Source organism: Linepithema humile, chromosome 1, assembly GCF_040581485.1.
Source record: "Linepithema humile isolate Giens D197 chromosome 1, Lhum_UNIL_v1.0, whole genome shotgun sequence".
Classification (NCBI taxonomy): Eukaryota; Metazoa; Arthropoda; class Insecta; order Hymenoptera; family Formicidae; genus Linepithema; species Linepithema humile.
Window position 1 is genome coordinate 23,932,824 of NC_090128.1, and position 15,817 is coordinate 23,948,640.

At 32.7% G+C, this 15,817-nt stretch overlaps 1 protein-coding gene across 50 annotated transcripts in view; it reads right to left on the minus strand.

The window, feature by feature from the left end:
- Nucleotides 1-15,817, minus strand: part of bt (projectin protein bent) — a 92,484-nt gene that overhangs the window by 58,093 nt on the left and 18,574 nt on the right. For 18 of the 50 annotated variants that reach the window (XM_067347065.1, XM_067347062.1, XM_067347059.1 and 15 more), the window contains exons 8-50: nucleotides 15,115-15,416; nucleotides 14,257-14,474; nucleotides 13,603-14,008; nucleotides 13,105-13,277; nucleotides 12,660-12,830; nucleotides 12,468-12,547; nucleotides 12,105-12,270; nucleotides 11,580-11,735; nucleotides 10,278-10,295; nucleotides 9,511-9,558; nucleotides 9,360-9,404; nucleotides 9,239-9,277; nucleotides 9,044-9,103; nucleotides 8,893-8,949; nucleotides 8,724-8,771; nucleotides 8,396-8,467; nucleotides 5,031-5,081; nucleotides 4,901-4,957; nucleotides 4,788-4,829; nucleotides 4,654-4,707; nucleotides 4,490-4,546; nucleotides 4,348-4,407; nucleotides 4,108-4,254; nucleotides 3,962-4,015; nucleotides 3,648-3,860; nucleotides 3,493-3,549; nucleotides 3,359-3,415; nucleotides 3,217-3,267; nucleotides 3,016-3,072; nucleotides 2,891-2,944; nucleotides 2,709-2,825; nucleotides 2,503-2,556; nucleotides 2,321-2,398; nucleotides 2,174-2,233; nucleotides 2,003-2,059; nucleotides 1,857-1,913; nucleotides 1,717-1,767; nucleotides 1,537-1,614; nucleotides 1,253-1,306; nucleotides 1,127-1,171; nucleotides 981-1,034; nucleotides 610-669; nucleotides 168-221 (exon numbers count right to left, since the gene is read on the minus strand). In XM_067347065.1, coding sequence (XP_067203166.1) covers nucleotides 168-221; nucleotides 610-669; nucleotides 981-1,034; nucleotides 1,127-1,171; nucleotides 1,253-1,306; nucleotides 1,537-1,614; nucleotides 1,717-1,767; nucleotides 1,857-1,913; nucleotides 2,003-2,059; nucleotides 2,174-2,233; nucleotides 2,321-2,398; nucleotides 2,503-2,556; nucleotides 2,709-2,825; nucleotides 2,891-2,944; nucleotides 3,016-3,072; nucleotides 3,217-3,267; nucleotides 3,359-3,415; nucleotides 3,493-3,549; nucleotides 3,648-3,860; nucleotides 3,962-4,015; nucleotides 4,108-4,254; nucleotides 4,348-4,407; nucleotides 4,490-4,546; nucleotides 4,654-4,707; nucleotides 4,788-4,829; nucleotides 4,901-4,957; nucleotides 5,031-5,081; nucleotides 8,396-8,467; nucleotides 8,724-8,771; nucleotides 8,893-8,949; nucleotides 9,044-9,103; nucleotides 9,239-9,277; nucleotides 9,360-9,404; nucleotides 9,511-9,558; nucleotides 10,278-10,295; nucleotides 11,580-11,735; nucleotides 12,105-12,270; nucleotides 12,468-12,547; nucleotides 12,660-12,830; nucleotides 13,105-13,277; nucleotides 13,603-14,008; nucleotides 14,257-14,474; nucleotides 15,115-15,416 — 3,889 coding nt within the window. Of the gene's footprint in view, nucleotides 1-167; nucleotides 222-609; nucleotides 670-980; nucleotides 1,035-1,126; nucleotides 1,172-1,252; nucleotides 1,307-1,536; nucleotides 1,615-1,716; nucleotides 1,768-1,856; nucleotides 1,914-2,002; nucleotides 2,060-2,173; nucleotides 2,234-2,320; nucleotides 2,399-2,502; nucleotides 2,557-2,708; nucleotides 2,826-2,890; nucleotides 2,945-3,015; nucleotides 3,073-3,216; nucleotides 3,268-3,358; nucleotides 3,416-3,492; nucleotides 3,550-3,647; nucleotides 3,861-3,961; nucleotides 4,016-4,107; nucleotides 4,255-4,347; nucleotides 4,408-4,489; nucleotides 4,547-4,653; nucleotides 4,708-4,787; nucleotides 4,830-4,900; nucleotides 4,958-5,030; nucleotides 5,082-8,395; nucleotides 8,468-8,723; nucleotides 8,772-8,892; nucleotides 8,950-9,043; nucleotides 9,104-9,238; nucleotides 9,278-9,359; nucleotides 9,405-9,510; nucleotides 9,559-10,277; nucleotides 10,296-11,579; nucleotides 11,736-12,104; nucleotides 12,271-12,467; nucleotides 12,548-12,659; nucleotides 12,831-13,104; nucleotides 13,278-13,602; nucleotides 14,009-14,256; nucleotides 14,481-15,114; nucleotides 15,417-15,817 lie in introns of all 50 variants that reach the window. The other 32 variants (XM_067347084.1, XM_067347083.1, XM_067347086.1 and 29 more) reach the window with 30 other exon arrangements.

A 15,817-nucleotide genomic window follows, 5' to 3' on the forward strand; every position in this document is an offset into this window, starting at 1 on the left:
AAAACGCAGTAATAGTGTTTTTAAGATATAAATTTAACCTTTTGTATTTTGTTCTGAAGGCGCCAAACGTAATTATAGAACATTTAAAATATTTCAAATAAATCAATCATGATGAAAAACTTCGTAGATGTGTATTTATTTTTGTATATGAAGTGTGTTTTGTGTACCTTGGGTGTTTCCGGCTTTCCGAGGGTTTTCGATTTCGTGGTCAGTTCCTCTTTCTAAAAAATATTTGTATATTGTAAGATTTATATATTGCGAGGGTGCATTCCTGTTTAAATATGTGTAAAATATTTAGAAAATAAATAGTAAAAATATAAACGTTATAATTAACAAATATGTATGAATATTTCCATCGATTTATCAGCATTTTATGTGCGTTTTGCAGAAGTGTTACGCATGAAAAAATTGCATGTTAATACAATATTAATAATAATATATTGCAAGCATATAGCAACGCTGCAATAATTAATAACAAATATTTACATTTATTATACAAATAATTAAATATTACATTTCCTGTATTGAGATACGAAATTAGAACCCTAGCTCTCATATCCTTATATTTGCGATAATTGCAATCTGCATTGATAATGTGTATTCGTGTACCTTAGGTTCATCCACAGGTTTAGGTTTCTTCTTCTTTGGTTTTAATACTGGTTCTTGGTCCTAGACAATATTTATAATCAACAAAACTATAAAAATTTAGAAGAAAAAGAAGAAGAAGAAGAAGAGGAAGAGAGACTTGTTGCAAAAATAACAGCATAAAAATGCTTCATATAGTTCGTTAAGTTGATAAAAAATGTCAAGTATGTCTGCGAAGAGAAGAAATAGTTCCGATGATTATATTCCAAGAAAAGTATTGAAAAGCGTAATGCAGAAAGAGAGAGGAAAGAAATAAAAGATATTAAAGATTATGCGACAACAGAGTGGAGAAAGTCAATGATTAGCACTGACAGAACATGAAGATCGCTCTATACCTCGGATCCTTCCGTTGACTTAGTCGACGACCTACGTCTAGTAGACAGCTTTTTCTAAAATTGTATATAAAAATAGAATAAAATAAAGCTATTGGCTTTTAAAATATATAATCGCGTATTTAAAGTGTAAAAATTGCCATTTATACCTTAGGTACTTGTTCCTTGTCAAGTGTAGAGTCAGTGTATTTACTCTAAAATTAAAAAAAAATCGACGTTATCGAAATTTCTCATGTGTTGTATGTGTCTGAATGCGTGTATATATGTAAGTGTACCTTGATCTCTTTGGGTTTGTTTTCGTCTATTTCGCGTGCGGATATATTGCCCTCCTAAAATAATATAAAAAAATCAAGCTTCTATTCGAAAAGTGAATTATTCTTCGCAACTAATGGCTACAATAAATAAATATTTTATGTTTAATATTAAAATTGCGTTTTACAAAATTTTTAAAATAATAATTACCAAGTATAAGTAATATTTAAATAATGAGTATTTAAATAAATATAATTATTGATTAAGTATCGGTTATTCTAAATGTGAGAGCGTGAAAAGTGTATACCGTAGGTTCTTTGAGTTTGCTTATGCTGCTTCTAGGTTTGGGCAGGAAAGGTTTAAGTGCAGGTATAGGTGTAGTTTCCTGTAGATATCATATACAAATTTTAAAAAATTACCGAAAACCGAAATAACAAATTAACATTAAAATGTTTTCTGATATACGAGTATTTGTGTAAATGTGTACCTCAACTTCGTCACCACTCTTGTACGGTGTAAATTTGAAAACCCGTGAGTCCTAAAAGATACCGACAAAAAAATTACAACTCACTCTGTGAATAACAAAAGTAAAAATAAATAATAAAATATAATTCCTCTGTTCTGTACCTCCAATTTTCTAATAGGTTTAGGCGCGTCGTCCTCAGTTCTCGAAGCCCAAATATCCTACGATTGCATATTATTTTATTATATTAATCAGCACAAAAATAATATAATAAAAAATTATATAGTGCTTTTGTAAGTGTATTTTGTACCTCAATGTCGTCGTTAGATCCATAGGTTTCCGGTTTAGTGATAGGTAAAGAAACATTCTAAAAAAAATTAATTAAAAAATAATTAAAATAAAACAATAATTTAAAAAATTCTTACATCATTTGTTTCATTATCTATTTCATACGTATGTGTGTGGGCTTGTATGTGTATACCTTATCGACTGTAACGGAATTCTGTTCGCGCTCGGTGGATTTTGGGGGTGCCCATACATCCTAAAATAATATACCAATTAAAAAAAATAATATATAATAAATTTTGCCGAGCAATAAAATTATAAGCGCTGTCTATGTATAACTAACGTAATTATAATGCGTGTAGTATGTTTTAACATCTCGATCGAGTGGAGATTTGTGTGGAGTGTTTGTAGAGTTTGCATCCTAAAATAACAGCATAAGTTACCGATGTTTCACGAAAATGAGTGAGTGTATGATGGAAAAAAAACAAATTGTGTAAAGTGTCATATGCATTTGTGTTTGTGTACCTCATGGTGTGAGACAGGTTTAGCGTGTTCCTTTGTTTTCGGCATCAACTTGTCCTAAAATTTTAATAGCACTTTAATTCGTCTCGCATATGCGCAAAAATCAATATTATATTTTTTAACAAAAAAATAGTATACTATCGATTACTCTATAATCAATAAATAATATAAACAAATAAAATTTAATTAATTACTGTAATATTATCTACCTCATCATACGTGGGTTTGATTACGCCCACTTTTTGTTTGTCCAAAGATGTGTTATCTACTTCAGTTTGATCATTAGGTTTCGATACGCGTCGCGCAGTCTTAGTTTGCGGTATATCCTATAATAATGATACTTTTATATCTACTATTTTACAGATATATACAAATAATTTATTTAGTGTACCTCATCAGTTTTGTGTAATCTACTTTCACGATTTTTCTGCTTGGGCCAAATATCCTAAAATTATCAGTATTACAAAATATGTGAAAAGAATCTGTGTAACGTGTAATGTAATGTGTAATGTGTACCTCGATTTCTTCGTCGGATTGACGACGAGATGGTTTATCTTTAGTTTTGGACAAATCCTAAAATAATATCGCTATTTAATTACTGTAATTCCTATAAATATATAGTTTAACGTCATAATAATAATTTTTTCTTTCTATATATATGTGTATGTGTGTGTGTTACATAATAAGTATAAAAACATTTTGAATGTCGTAATGTACCTCGTCTTTTTTGAGAAATTTGGTCTCTTCCTTCCGCTTAGACCATTTATCCTAAAAGCGTCAGTGTTAAAAAATATATTAAAATAATTGGCGCAATGTGTGTAATGTGTAGTATGTAATGTAATGTAAATGTAATGTGTACCTCGTTTTCCTCATCAGATTGACGATGAGATAGTTTATCTTTAGTTTTAGGCAAATCCTAAAATAATAATACATATTAGATATTATAAATTCATACCATTCATGTACAATTATTTAAACAATAAATTTGCATACTTTGTCATATTTTTTAGAATCAATGTCGCGCTCCTTTGGTTTCGTCAACCGATTATCCTACAATATTAATATTTTGTAAATATGTGTGTAATCCCTACATCTAATAAAACGTATAATACTCTATAATGTATATTAACATTGTGTTATGTGTGTACCTCAATTACTTCATCGGTTTTGCGTGGATGTGTTTTGTGTGCGGGTGTATCATGTAGATGTGTTTCCGGCACTTCGTCAACTTTTTGTGAGTGTATTTTAGCAGTAGGTGTATCGCGCAAAAGTGTTTTCTCTTTTGGCACTTCATCAGTTTTGTGTGGTTGTATTTTAGCTAATGGTGTGTCATGTAAAGATGTTTTATCTTTCGGTATATCCTAAAAAGGTATTTAAAAAGTGTTATATCCTCTTTTGATTCCTATTCGATTATATAAACCTAATTATATATGCATAATAATTAATTAATTAATTCGCGTACTTTGTCATGTTTCTTGGAATCGACATCAGATTTCGGTTTAGTCGACCAAATATCCTAGAAATATTAACGTTTTGAATGTGTATTTATATATACACGCAACAATACGAATGAGACGCAATGAAAACGACGCAATATGTGTTATATACCTCAATCTTTTCGTCAGATTTCTGTGGCTGTGTTTTATTTGTGGCTGTGTCACGTGTTTTATCTTTCGGTTTGACTTCGTCAGATTTCTGAGGTGGGTGTGTTCTACCTGCGGGTGTGTAAGGTTTGTGTGGTTCTGGCGATGTATCCTAAAATAATATTATATCCAAGCGTTATATTTTTTAAATTATGTAATACATATTTATGTATATATATATATATATTTCTTTTTTTTTGCATACTTTATAATGTGGCGCAGATTCGTTATCGCGTTCTCCCGGATTATGAATGTTCCAAGCATCCTATAAAATTAATAGCGTCCATAAAATGTGTAACGCGCATAGAATATTCACTTGTACTGTATAATTTTTTTTTTTTTTATACCTCAAGTTCATCATACGAATCGCGCACGCTTGGCTTAATCTCAACTTGAGGTGCGTCCTAAAAAATTTAGCATTACGTAATCTCAAACATTAAAAAAATATTCTTTTTTTTTTATAGAAAATTGTATATAATTATGTCTCAATTATATAACGCGAAATATATACCTTGGGTATGCGATCAGTTTTACGTATGTTAGAAGTTCTAGACTTGATGGTTTCCTATACAATAATATTTTTATTTGTTGATTTCATATATCTTAAAATTTGTGCAACGATAAGTGTGTCACGTAATTTCTTACCAATTTGTTATCGCGCTCTGCCGGTTTAAACAACCAAATGTCCTAAAATGTTTGTGTAATATATATTGCTAATGTATGAGTAATGTGTACGAGTAGTATGTGTTTTTATGTACCTGAATCTCTTCCTTGGGTTTATGTGTGTGTGGCTTGGTCGTCGGTGTGAGTGTGTTCTAGAAAGATAGTCAACCCATTATGAAATGTAACCAAAAAATAAAAAATAAAATAATGGTTGTAATTATGTACCTCGTCATCAATCGCTTGCAAAATAGCTTTTGGTTTGAATACGGAAGCGTCCTGCAACGACGTGATACACTTAAATTTTTTTACATCGTGCTTTTTTGTGCATGAAGTCTAAATGCAACATAATCTATCTAATTTTGTGTCATTTTCGTGTCCAAAACTAAAATTATATAACTTTTGGCATATCAATTGCAAAATTATCTACACGTTTAATGTTCTACACAAAAACGAAAACTAAACTACGTACAAAACTATCTTTAGGAACTGCTTGAAGAAAGACAAATATTACATAATTTGTTTTAATTCAGCCTGGCAAACAATCAAATTAAACATGAAATTAAAAATCCCTTCTTATGTCGATTTTGAGAAGGTAACATTCACTCGTATAATACTTACTTTGTGTTTAAAAAATAATAATTAATTATAATAACTAACTATATACACTCACCCGAAAAAAAAGCGGTACACTGAAAATGTGGGAAAAATTCATCAAATTTCAACTGACGATAACTTCGTAAATAATAAAGATAGAAAGTTCTATAAAATATGGAAATGAAGCTAAAAATCTCTACTTTAAGAATCAATTTATTTCAATGTTGCAAAATAAATTTATTGAAAATGGCGGATGACAAAGCGCGAGCATGCAAAATTGAAAAATAATGGTTCGAGTTTGCGACGGTGCACGGTATAAACAAAAAATTGTAGCTTATTGGGATCAAAAGCGTACGAAAGTACAGAGTCTCCTCTTTAAAATGCTTTTTTATGCATCTCGATACGATGATTTTTCGCCGAGAAATTCGCATTTGAAGAAAAAGGCAGATTCTTACTTCAAATGCGAATCTCTCAGCGAAAAATCATCGTATCGAGATGCATAAAAAAGCATTTTAAAGAGGAGACTCTGTACTTTCGTACGCTTTTGATCCCAATAAGCTACAATTTTTTGTTTATACCGTGCACCGTCGCAAACTCGAACCATTATTTTTCAATCAATTGTTTTGCATCCGAAGGAGATGTCTGCAGATCTTTTGTGATTTCTCCGCCCTGACTTTTTGTTTATGCTCGACCGCACATTGCGAGAAGAGTGCTTGATTTCTCTTGATCTTTTTCTTTCGAGACGCGTTACTTATTCGTACGACTTTGTCAAAGTAAACAATAATTAATCTTTTCGCATTGAAATTATTGGTCAATTATGGCGACGATAAGTCCTGAAAAAGCTGCTCAAGTTGTAGCGTTAATTGAAGATGGGAGAAGTCGAAGGTACGTTGCTGAGGCACTTGATTTATCAGTGTCAACCGTGCAACGTGCTTATGCTAGGTACTTGGAGACTAATTCTGTCCAAAGAAGACCTGGTTCGGGACGTCCTCGTTGTACGAATGAAAACGATGACCGATTTATTGTTTTAAATTCATTAAGAGACAGACATCGAACGGCTGTTCAAATTCGAAACAATTTAAGAGATGTCCGCGAATGTAATGTATCCGTTGACACTATTCGAAACAGATTAGCGGAACACGGTCTTTTTCCGCGCAGGCCAGCAAATGTACCTTCGCTTATGCGTCGCCATCGCGTAACTCGACTCAATTTTGCTGTCGAGCATGCAGGCTGGACATATGCAGAATGGAGTACCGTTCTTTTTAGCGACGAATCTCGTTTTTGTCTGTATTCTTCAGACGGACGAGAACGAGTATACCGTCGCGTTGGAGAACGATTTGCAGACTGTACTGTAAGTGAGAGGCCTAGCTACAATGGTGGCTCTGTAATGGTTTGGGCAGGAATTTCTGCGAATGCTCACACAGATCTCCACTTTTTTGACGCAAACATGAACGCAGATGTATACGTGGAAGACGTACTCATACCGTACGTTGTTCCGTATGCGCACTTCATCGGAGAGGACTTTTTGTTTATGCAAGACAATGCTCGACCGCACGTTGCGAGAAAAGTGCTTGATTTCTGCGATGAAGTTGGCATAAATCGACTCGAATGGCCAGCAATGAGTCCAGATTTAAATCCCATTGAACACCTATGGGACAATATTAACAGAAAAGTACGAAATCATATACCTGCTCCTCAGTCATTGCCAGAACTTCGAAGAGTTCTTGAAATAGAGTGGAATGACATTACGCAGACTGAAATTAGAACACTAATAAGAAGTATGCCTCGTCGCATGAATGAGGTAATACGCGCACGAGGAGGTCATACCCATTATTAATATACGCGCGCGCACACACAATTGTACACGCACCACCGGGAGGGTTTGGAGTCGTAAAATATCGTGGATCTAACGAGCCATGAGGTCCTTATCCCAGTGGTGCACGCGCACACACACGCATGCACGCGCACGCACGCGCACGCACACACACATACACACACACGGACGCACGGACACACGCATGCGCACACACACACACACACACACATACACACGTGCCAACATGTGCACACGGGATCAGATTTCTGCCACGTCCACGCCGTTGATCCTGGGTAACGCCAAGAGCAGAATTGACACTTATAACCGTAAGGAGAGTTTGGAGTTTTAAAATACCGCGGAGCTGATAACCACAGAATTCTTATTCTTGCAATTCGGTCTGGTTCAAAATTGAATATCTCGGCACGTAATACAGCTAGCAGGATTTTTTAAAAACCATTTTAAAAGTTTGGATGTCTAGTGTTCGAAAATTCATAACGCAATAATGTGTGATAACTTTCTCCAAAATGGCGGATGACAAAGCAAAAGCATGCGAAATTGAAAAATAATGGTTCGAGTTTGCGACGGTGCACGGTATAAACAAAAAATTGTAGCTTATTGGGATCAAAAGCGTACGAAAGTACAGAGTCTCCTCTTTAAAATGCTTTTTTATGCATCTTGATACGATGATTTTTTCGCCGAGAGATTCGCATTTGAAGTAAGAATCTGCCTTTTTCTTCAAATGCGAATCTCTCGGCGAAAAATCATCGTATCAAGATGCATAAAAAAGCATTTTAAAGAGGAGACTCTGTACTTTCGTACGCTTTTGATCCCAATAAGCTACAATTTTTTGTTTATACCGTGCACCGTCGCAAACTCGAACCATTATTTTTCAATTTTGCATGCTCGCGCTTTGTCATCCGCCATTTTCAATAAATTTATTTTGCAACATTGAAATAAATTGATTCTTAAAGTAGAGATTTTTAGCTTCATTTCCATATTTTATAGAACTTTCTATCTTTATTATTTACGAAGTTATCGTCAGTTGAAATTTGATGAATTTTTCCCACATTTTCAGTGTACCGCTTTTTTTTCGGGTGAGTGTAGTTAACAACTAATAACAAAAATATGTTGTTAGCTCATTGCGTAGCTTAATTAAAAATTTTAATATATTTTGTCCTACCTTTTCGACAGTCGCTTTCTTCTTCTCTATGACAGAGGATCGTCTGCTTTCTACCTTGACTTCCTCTTCAACCTAAATTAATTAAAATATAGTACATAAATATTTTAATATGTAACAATTATTAATATTATCTATTAATTTTTACCTTCAAAGTAAAATTAATCAAGGCAAATTTCAAATTATTTTTCACCATTGTTGTACATTTTTATAATAATATTTTAATCTAAGTTTTAAATATTTTTGTCAAAATAATAGTGTTGAAATTGTTTGTAATTGTTTATAAAAATGTCTGCATGTGATAAATGTATGTATATATATGTATGTGTACCTTCTGTATAGAAAGACGTCGTGGTGTCATTGTACCATCATCGGTTATCTATGCGATAGTAAAATAAAAAACATAAAATTCCTATGTTATAAAATATGTGTATCTAACAATAAAATGCATTTGTTATAGTTTACATCTACAAAATTCAAAATCATAATATCTCTCTTACCTTTTCCTCGGTTTTAGTAATCGAGCTGCGACGACTCTCTGTCTTAAGTTCTTCCACCTAAAATATGAAAATTTATGTAGAGTATAAATTTTTTCTTTACAAAATCTTTGCAATTTGTCTTTTAAAATACATAAAATTTAATTGATTTTACCCTGCTTTCTTTACGAGTTGCCACAGTCTTCTCGAGTTTAGGCGTGGTTTCTCGAGATGCCTACAGATAAACAACAAGAGATACATAAGATAAATTATCAAATTAATTTGTAAGTAGATTTGTAACAAACTATTTGATTTGTATGCAAAATATAATACTAAAATATAATAATAAAAATATATAGAATAAGTTTACCTCCTTGGATTCGGGTTCTTTCTTTTTTATGATCTTTTTCTGAAAAAAAGTAATAAATATTTAAATAATAAAAAGTCAGTAAATAAAAACAAATTATATTTATAAGGATAATTGTGCTCACTTTTTCCTCTTCTTTTTTATCTTCAACTTTCGCGGCAGCTTTCTGCTATAAATTAAAATATAATAATTGTAATAGAGATGTTAAGAATATTATACTAAATAAATGCATATAATAACACATTTAATAAGAAATCGATTTAGATTATTCTTACCTTAATAGATTTCTTGTCTTCGACATTGTTCACAATTTCTTCGTCTTTCTACATACGTAAAAAAATAAAATAACATTAGAAAAACATTTCCTCTGTGTAAATTTTGAAATACATAGTATTCAGAGATACAATTGGAAAATTGAATTTAAAATCGGATTTTTGCATTTAATTATGCAATAACTCGTAGCTCCGATACTTATTTTTTCTATATAAAATCTTTCATGCACAAATACACACGCAATACGAAAACAAGCATGCAAAGATCAGGGCAATGGAATAAAAGATATACATTTTTTAATCAATATTGGTAACTTTGGTAATCAACCAGCTTCTGGAATTTGAGGAAAAATATAGCTTCTTACAAGCTTGCGGAAATCTACATTTCCTAGGCAAAGAAAAATAAATATTGAAGCGATTATTCAAGCGTGCGCGTCACATTCCTTCGAAGAAACATGAATAAGCCAAAATTAAGCAAGTGCTGTAAGAAAAAAATAATGTAAGCAAAAATATATAGTGTAAAACTTATAAATATGTATGGAGACAATTTTGCAACTGCAAGATAAGATTTCATAATTAGAAATAGCTGACAAAAGCTGAAAGCAATTTGCAGCGGTTTATAAACACACGTTATCTCTTGCAAATTGGCAAGACATTTTGCCAAAGCTTCAAGCTTAAGAAAAAATTGATTGATATTCGTTCGAGCAGATCAAAATCATTTTTTGAGTGCATACATTACGTTACCAAAATGTCCTGTATATGACACTCACCTGTAAGATCTCCATTTTCTGAAACAAAAAAAAACCATAATTGTTATTTTTCCTTTTCTATATTAGATCTTTTATATTAGACAATTTTCTTTATAAACAAATTCAATATTTTGTTTATACACCATATCTATTATAAAATATTATTCGCAATGTAATTTACGCATACTACGTATACTACGTTTAAGCTTTTGTACATTGTGCAACAGACAGTACACACAGTAAGTGAGGTAAAGATGTGATACAGATGACATGATAACTACAAACAAGAATAATGACAATTGTGAAAAGGAAGGTACAAATAACAATTGTTATCACAGTGTAAAAGTGTTTTGATCCTGATATACTGTTTTTTTCGTATAAATGTCGTACGAAGTTGAGTCTGTTTTAAAAAATAAAAAGAAATGATTGTGTCGTACCTTCCCAATCCCTGGTTTGTCGATACCATTTGGTTTCAAATCGGGCTTATCCTTAAAAATAACGAGAAAAAAAATAGTTTATTGTACAAAAAAATTATGAATAATTTGAGCAACAAAATAGAATGTAGATATAATGTTACATAATTATGTTGAAAAATTATGTGGTATAAAAATTTATTTGGTAATTATTTCAAGAATTTTCTTATAAAATAATTTAATAAATTTATTATAAAATAAAAATTTAACGTAAATTGATGGAAAAATGTGGAATCTATTTTTTAGTGTGGTATATGTTTGTGTATATGTGTACCTCGACGCGAGAGATTATTTCAGAGTCCGATTCCTCGAGAATAACTTCAGTGCTGATAATGCTGGATTCAATTACACTCACCACTTCCTCCTCTTCCTCTATTTCTTCATATTCCTCTGATCCTTCACCCTCGTTGTCGCTCCATATTGATCTTATTACCTTTTATATCGAGACAAATTTTCAACGATATGCCAATTGTCGCGTCGAGGAATCGAAAGATTGATTGTTTTTATAAATTACATAACAAATTTTATTAATCTGAAGCATTTGATATTACAATTTATTTCCAATAAATAATACTCAGTATTTAATAAACAATTATCTAAAAATAAACTTTTAAAATTATTTTTTTCGTAACAATACGTTTTAAATATGTAAGTTGTTAAAGTGACTAAACATTGCAATTAAAAATTTTTATAAAACGATCAATCTTTCTTTATTTGTATCAATTGTATGTGATCAGTGTAAGAATGATTGGTTAATCACAAGGAGGTGTAATAAAAAGATCAGGGGAACAATAGAAAATGGTTAAAAATTAAACAACATTTTTATTAATTTGCTTATCTCGGCTGCTACCTTCTCCTCTTTCTTCTCCTCCTTCTTTTCTTCAACCTTCTTCTTCTCCACCTTTTTCTCTTCCTTCTTCTCTTCTTCTTTCTTTTCCTCTTTTTTCTCGACTTTTTTCTTTTTCTTCTCTTCTTCCTCCTCGTCTTTCTTCTTTTCCTCTTTCTTCTGCAATTTAAGGGTTTGCATGCAACGTTGGGAAACATCTTATTCACGAATGAGTATCGGAATTGTTGGAGAAATAATGATTTAACAACATGAAAATTTTATGGTTTAGCTATAACTTTGATATTAAACATGTTTAATATAAATTTTTTTTCAGGAAAATTTGAATTATTTTACAATTTATAATATATTTTAAATTTACATAAGGAGACATGATTATTACAATCTAAATTCAACATGCTGATTTTTCACGGGAAAATTAAATACTGCTCGTAATATGGATTTACATAAGAACAGAAAATAACTGACAAAGAAGGATTTGCATTCATAACTACCAAGAATCTATGATTAAAATTACGTAGAATTACTTACCTTGACAACGAGTCGGGCCGACGACTCGTCTTGGCCGTATTCGTTGCTCACGATGACTTTATACGTTCCCGAGAACTCGGTCGATGCCGAGGTGATCGTCAATTTCATATCCAAACCATTAAAGGAGATCATGATGTCCTTTGACGCTTTGATAACCGTCGACTCTCTGCGTTCATTTTGCAATAATTATCATGTAACATAAAAAAAATAATGTGATTAGATATAAAATATTAATTAAATCAATTTAAACACTATTCGATACTTCATAATTTTATTTTTCTATGATAAATTTTTCAAATATTATAACTACGTGTTATAAAAATATCACATATTATTTAAAAACATTATTTTTATAGAAAGTACCTTTGCCACGTAACGGTGATTTTTCGATCTTGAGTTGCGAGAGTAGCGACGAGTTCAACTGTCTTGCCTTCCTCGACAGTCTGAAAAAAAAGACAACATATAACCAATTAAAAAAACATTGTTTTAAGTATATTATATTTTTATATCAATATAGATATTAAATAAATAAAGATTTTAAGTAAAGATACTTACAATTGAGTTGAGGCCGGTAACAATTTTCGGTTTTTCTCCTTGGTCTGGAATTTCGGTTACTTCTACTACTTGTGACGTAGCTTCGCCCTTTTCGTTGCGTGCTACCAACTTGTACACGCCTTTATCTGTCGCTGACATTTGTTCAATTTCAAGTTTTACGGCAAATTCACCCTGTTCGAAGAAATCAGCTTATCAAAACTCACATAAAAATATTTTTAACAATAATATTAAACTTAATAAAAGTTATAATATCGTCATAATACATGCAAAACAATTTTTAGTCGCAACTTTTATGAATTTACGTTACACAAATATCAGTAACAATAAAAATAATAAAAAAATAATTTTATTCATGTAATAAATTACATTTTATATTTCAAAATTTTTTCTTCCATAATTATTTAGTGTAATATGATAATAAGCAGTTTCGTAATACTGAACTCACTTCTTTGACTTGCTCGACGTGCAATTTGTGCCTACTATCCTCTTTAACGGCCAGATTCTCTTTGAACCACGTACATTCGGGCGAGAATTTCGAAAGAACGTGGCATTCAACCACTACAGTCTTCTTCTTAACGATCTTTATCACCTTCGGCTTCTCCTTAATTACAGGTATAACTGAAATCGTGATTAAAAATCGCAGTTAACATAATCATTGTAATATACTTATCTTAAAATTTATTCTACAATTTATATTATATTATCTAAAAAAATTGATAACTATTATTTTATCACAAATTTATTCATTATGCTCATTATTAACGATTGTTACAAATTTGTAATATCTTCAAAGATCATGGAGATATTTTTTAAATTTGCACAAAACAAAATATAATTAAAGTAAAAATAAAATTACTAAATAAATAATTAATTTTTCTAAGTTTATAAAAAAATTAATTAAATCATCGGTCAAATTAAGCCATTTAATCAAAATCAAACTTACTTTCGACGTTCAACGTAAGATTGGCGTTGAGTTCACCGAGTTCGTTTTTAATGTTGCACTTGTAAAGACCGGAGTCTTCTGGTCCGGGATCATTAAGAGTCAGTTTGATGTAGAAAATGTCCTCCTTTTCTTGGACGATGCTGATAGAGATCTTCGAGGATTCCTTTACCACGCTGCCGGCGAGAGTCCACACGATCTGCGGTTTTGGCTTCGCCTTGACCTTGCAGTCCATGATGACCAGCTTGCCCTTGTTCTGCGATTGTATCCGTGGCTTCTCCACGAATGTCGGCCCGTCTCCTTCTGGCTCCGGTTCCGCCTCAATATTCAGATTTAGATTGGCGTTGCTTTCACCGTATTCATTCTTCACATGACACCTGTATGTGCCACCATCTGGTCCCGATGGGTCCTGTAGACAGAACAAAATATATTATTACGAGAAAATTTAATCGAGCCAAGAACTGATAAAAATATAATAACAAATATATAAAACCATCTAAATGTAAAAGATAAATATATAAGATTAAAAATTTCCAAAATTTAAGATAATAAATTTCGAAATCAGATGTCTGAGAATTGAAAAAATCGAAATTGATTTAAATATCTATGATAAATTTAAAAAAATTAAAATTGTTTTCAATTTTGCTCAAAAAGTACCTTGATCTCCATGATAAGCTCGTAAATATCTTCTTCGATCGTATTGGTCTTGATCGAGATCTTCGACGATTCCTTGACCACGTTGGTGCCGCGGAACCACGTGACTTCCGGCTTGGGGTTCGCCTTGCATTTGCATTTCATAGTAATCAGCGTGCCGTTCTCGTTCGGGATGATGCGAGGTTTCTCGATGAAGGACGGAGCGGAACCCGCGCCCTCCTCTGCATCTTGGAAAGATCCACGATTAGACATCGTCGATGAGGATACGCGCGCCGCTTCCGGGTGTGTACCAGGACACCGGAAACACAATCTTCATCGCGGTCGCAAATCATCTGTCGCAAGTGACTTGCGATCGCGACTTCTGATAACGTTAGTCGTATTGCTAGCAGCTCAAGAAGTTACGAAGCAAAGATACAGAGACTTCACGATTTGTTAGCAATAGCGCGATTGTGCTTACCTGATGAACCGACATGACATCGTCAACGCGATTGTTCACCGAAAGAAATCGCTCGTCACTTTTAGCGCGCGATCATAAAATATCTTTCGCACGAAGAAGACTCGGGGTAAATTGACGGGATTCGTTGTGGATGAAGTCAACAAGAGGGATCTCATTGCCCGATTTTTGAATTTTAAATATACGTACAAGAGCCAAAATTTGTTATAAAATAAAAGTAGACAATAAATGTATCTGGTTTGAGTACGATTAGTTTTGAAGTTTAATGCTTTTACTAATTGCAATTAGAAAATTTGTCAACTTTTTCTGGATAATTCAGTAAAATTAATAAATATTAATAATTTGATAGCTAATTTGATAGATATCAAAAAATGAGAACCCTCCCGCGCGCTTCGAAGGGGACTTGCCTTGGAAATTAAGGGAGATGTTGGCGTTACTCTCGCCAAAGTTGTTAAAGGCGTTGCAACGATAATTTCCGCCGTCGGCCTTGGTCGGATTCGAGATCTCGAGGGTCAGCAGATACGTGTCCTTGCCGGTGGCCTTGCGTAACATCTTTACGCGATTGCTGTCGGAGATTGTTTTCTGACCTTGGTACCACGTTATGTCCGGTACCGGATGTGCCTCCAGAATGCACTCCATGATGAGCAGGTCGCCTTCCTGGCGGATCGTCGGTTTCTTCGGAAAGCGTGGCGGCTTACCATCCGGTATTCTGCGTAAATCGACATGTCAAATAGGAAAAATGCCGATTTCTCCCTTGAATGAGCGCAGAATATGAAGTCGTTTCGATGGACGACGTCGTTTTCCGCTAGCTATTCCGTCTGCCACACCATACAGTATTCTCGAAGACGCGGCGCGATGTTACAAAGAGATGTTCACAGTGTGTCGTAAAAATCGCAAATTCTCCCTCTGTTTAAAATTTGTAGAAATCTCTTAATGTAATAGCATTTTTTCTTGTAGAGAATGTGTGATTTTTTATATTTTATAGACAGACATTCGCAAACTCAGAAATATTATAAAAAGATTCTTGTTTAAATAGAATTTTAAGAGAATCTAAAAAATAAGAAAAAATGTGAAATTTTTCCTATTTATTTTTGTACATTGAGATCGTGT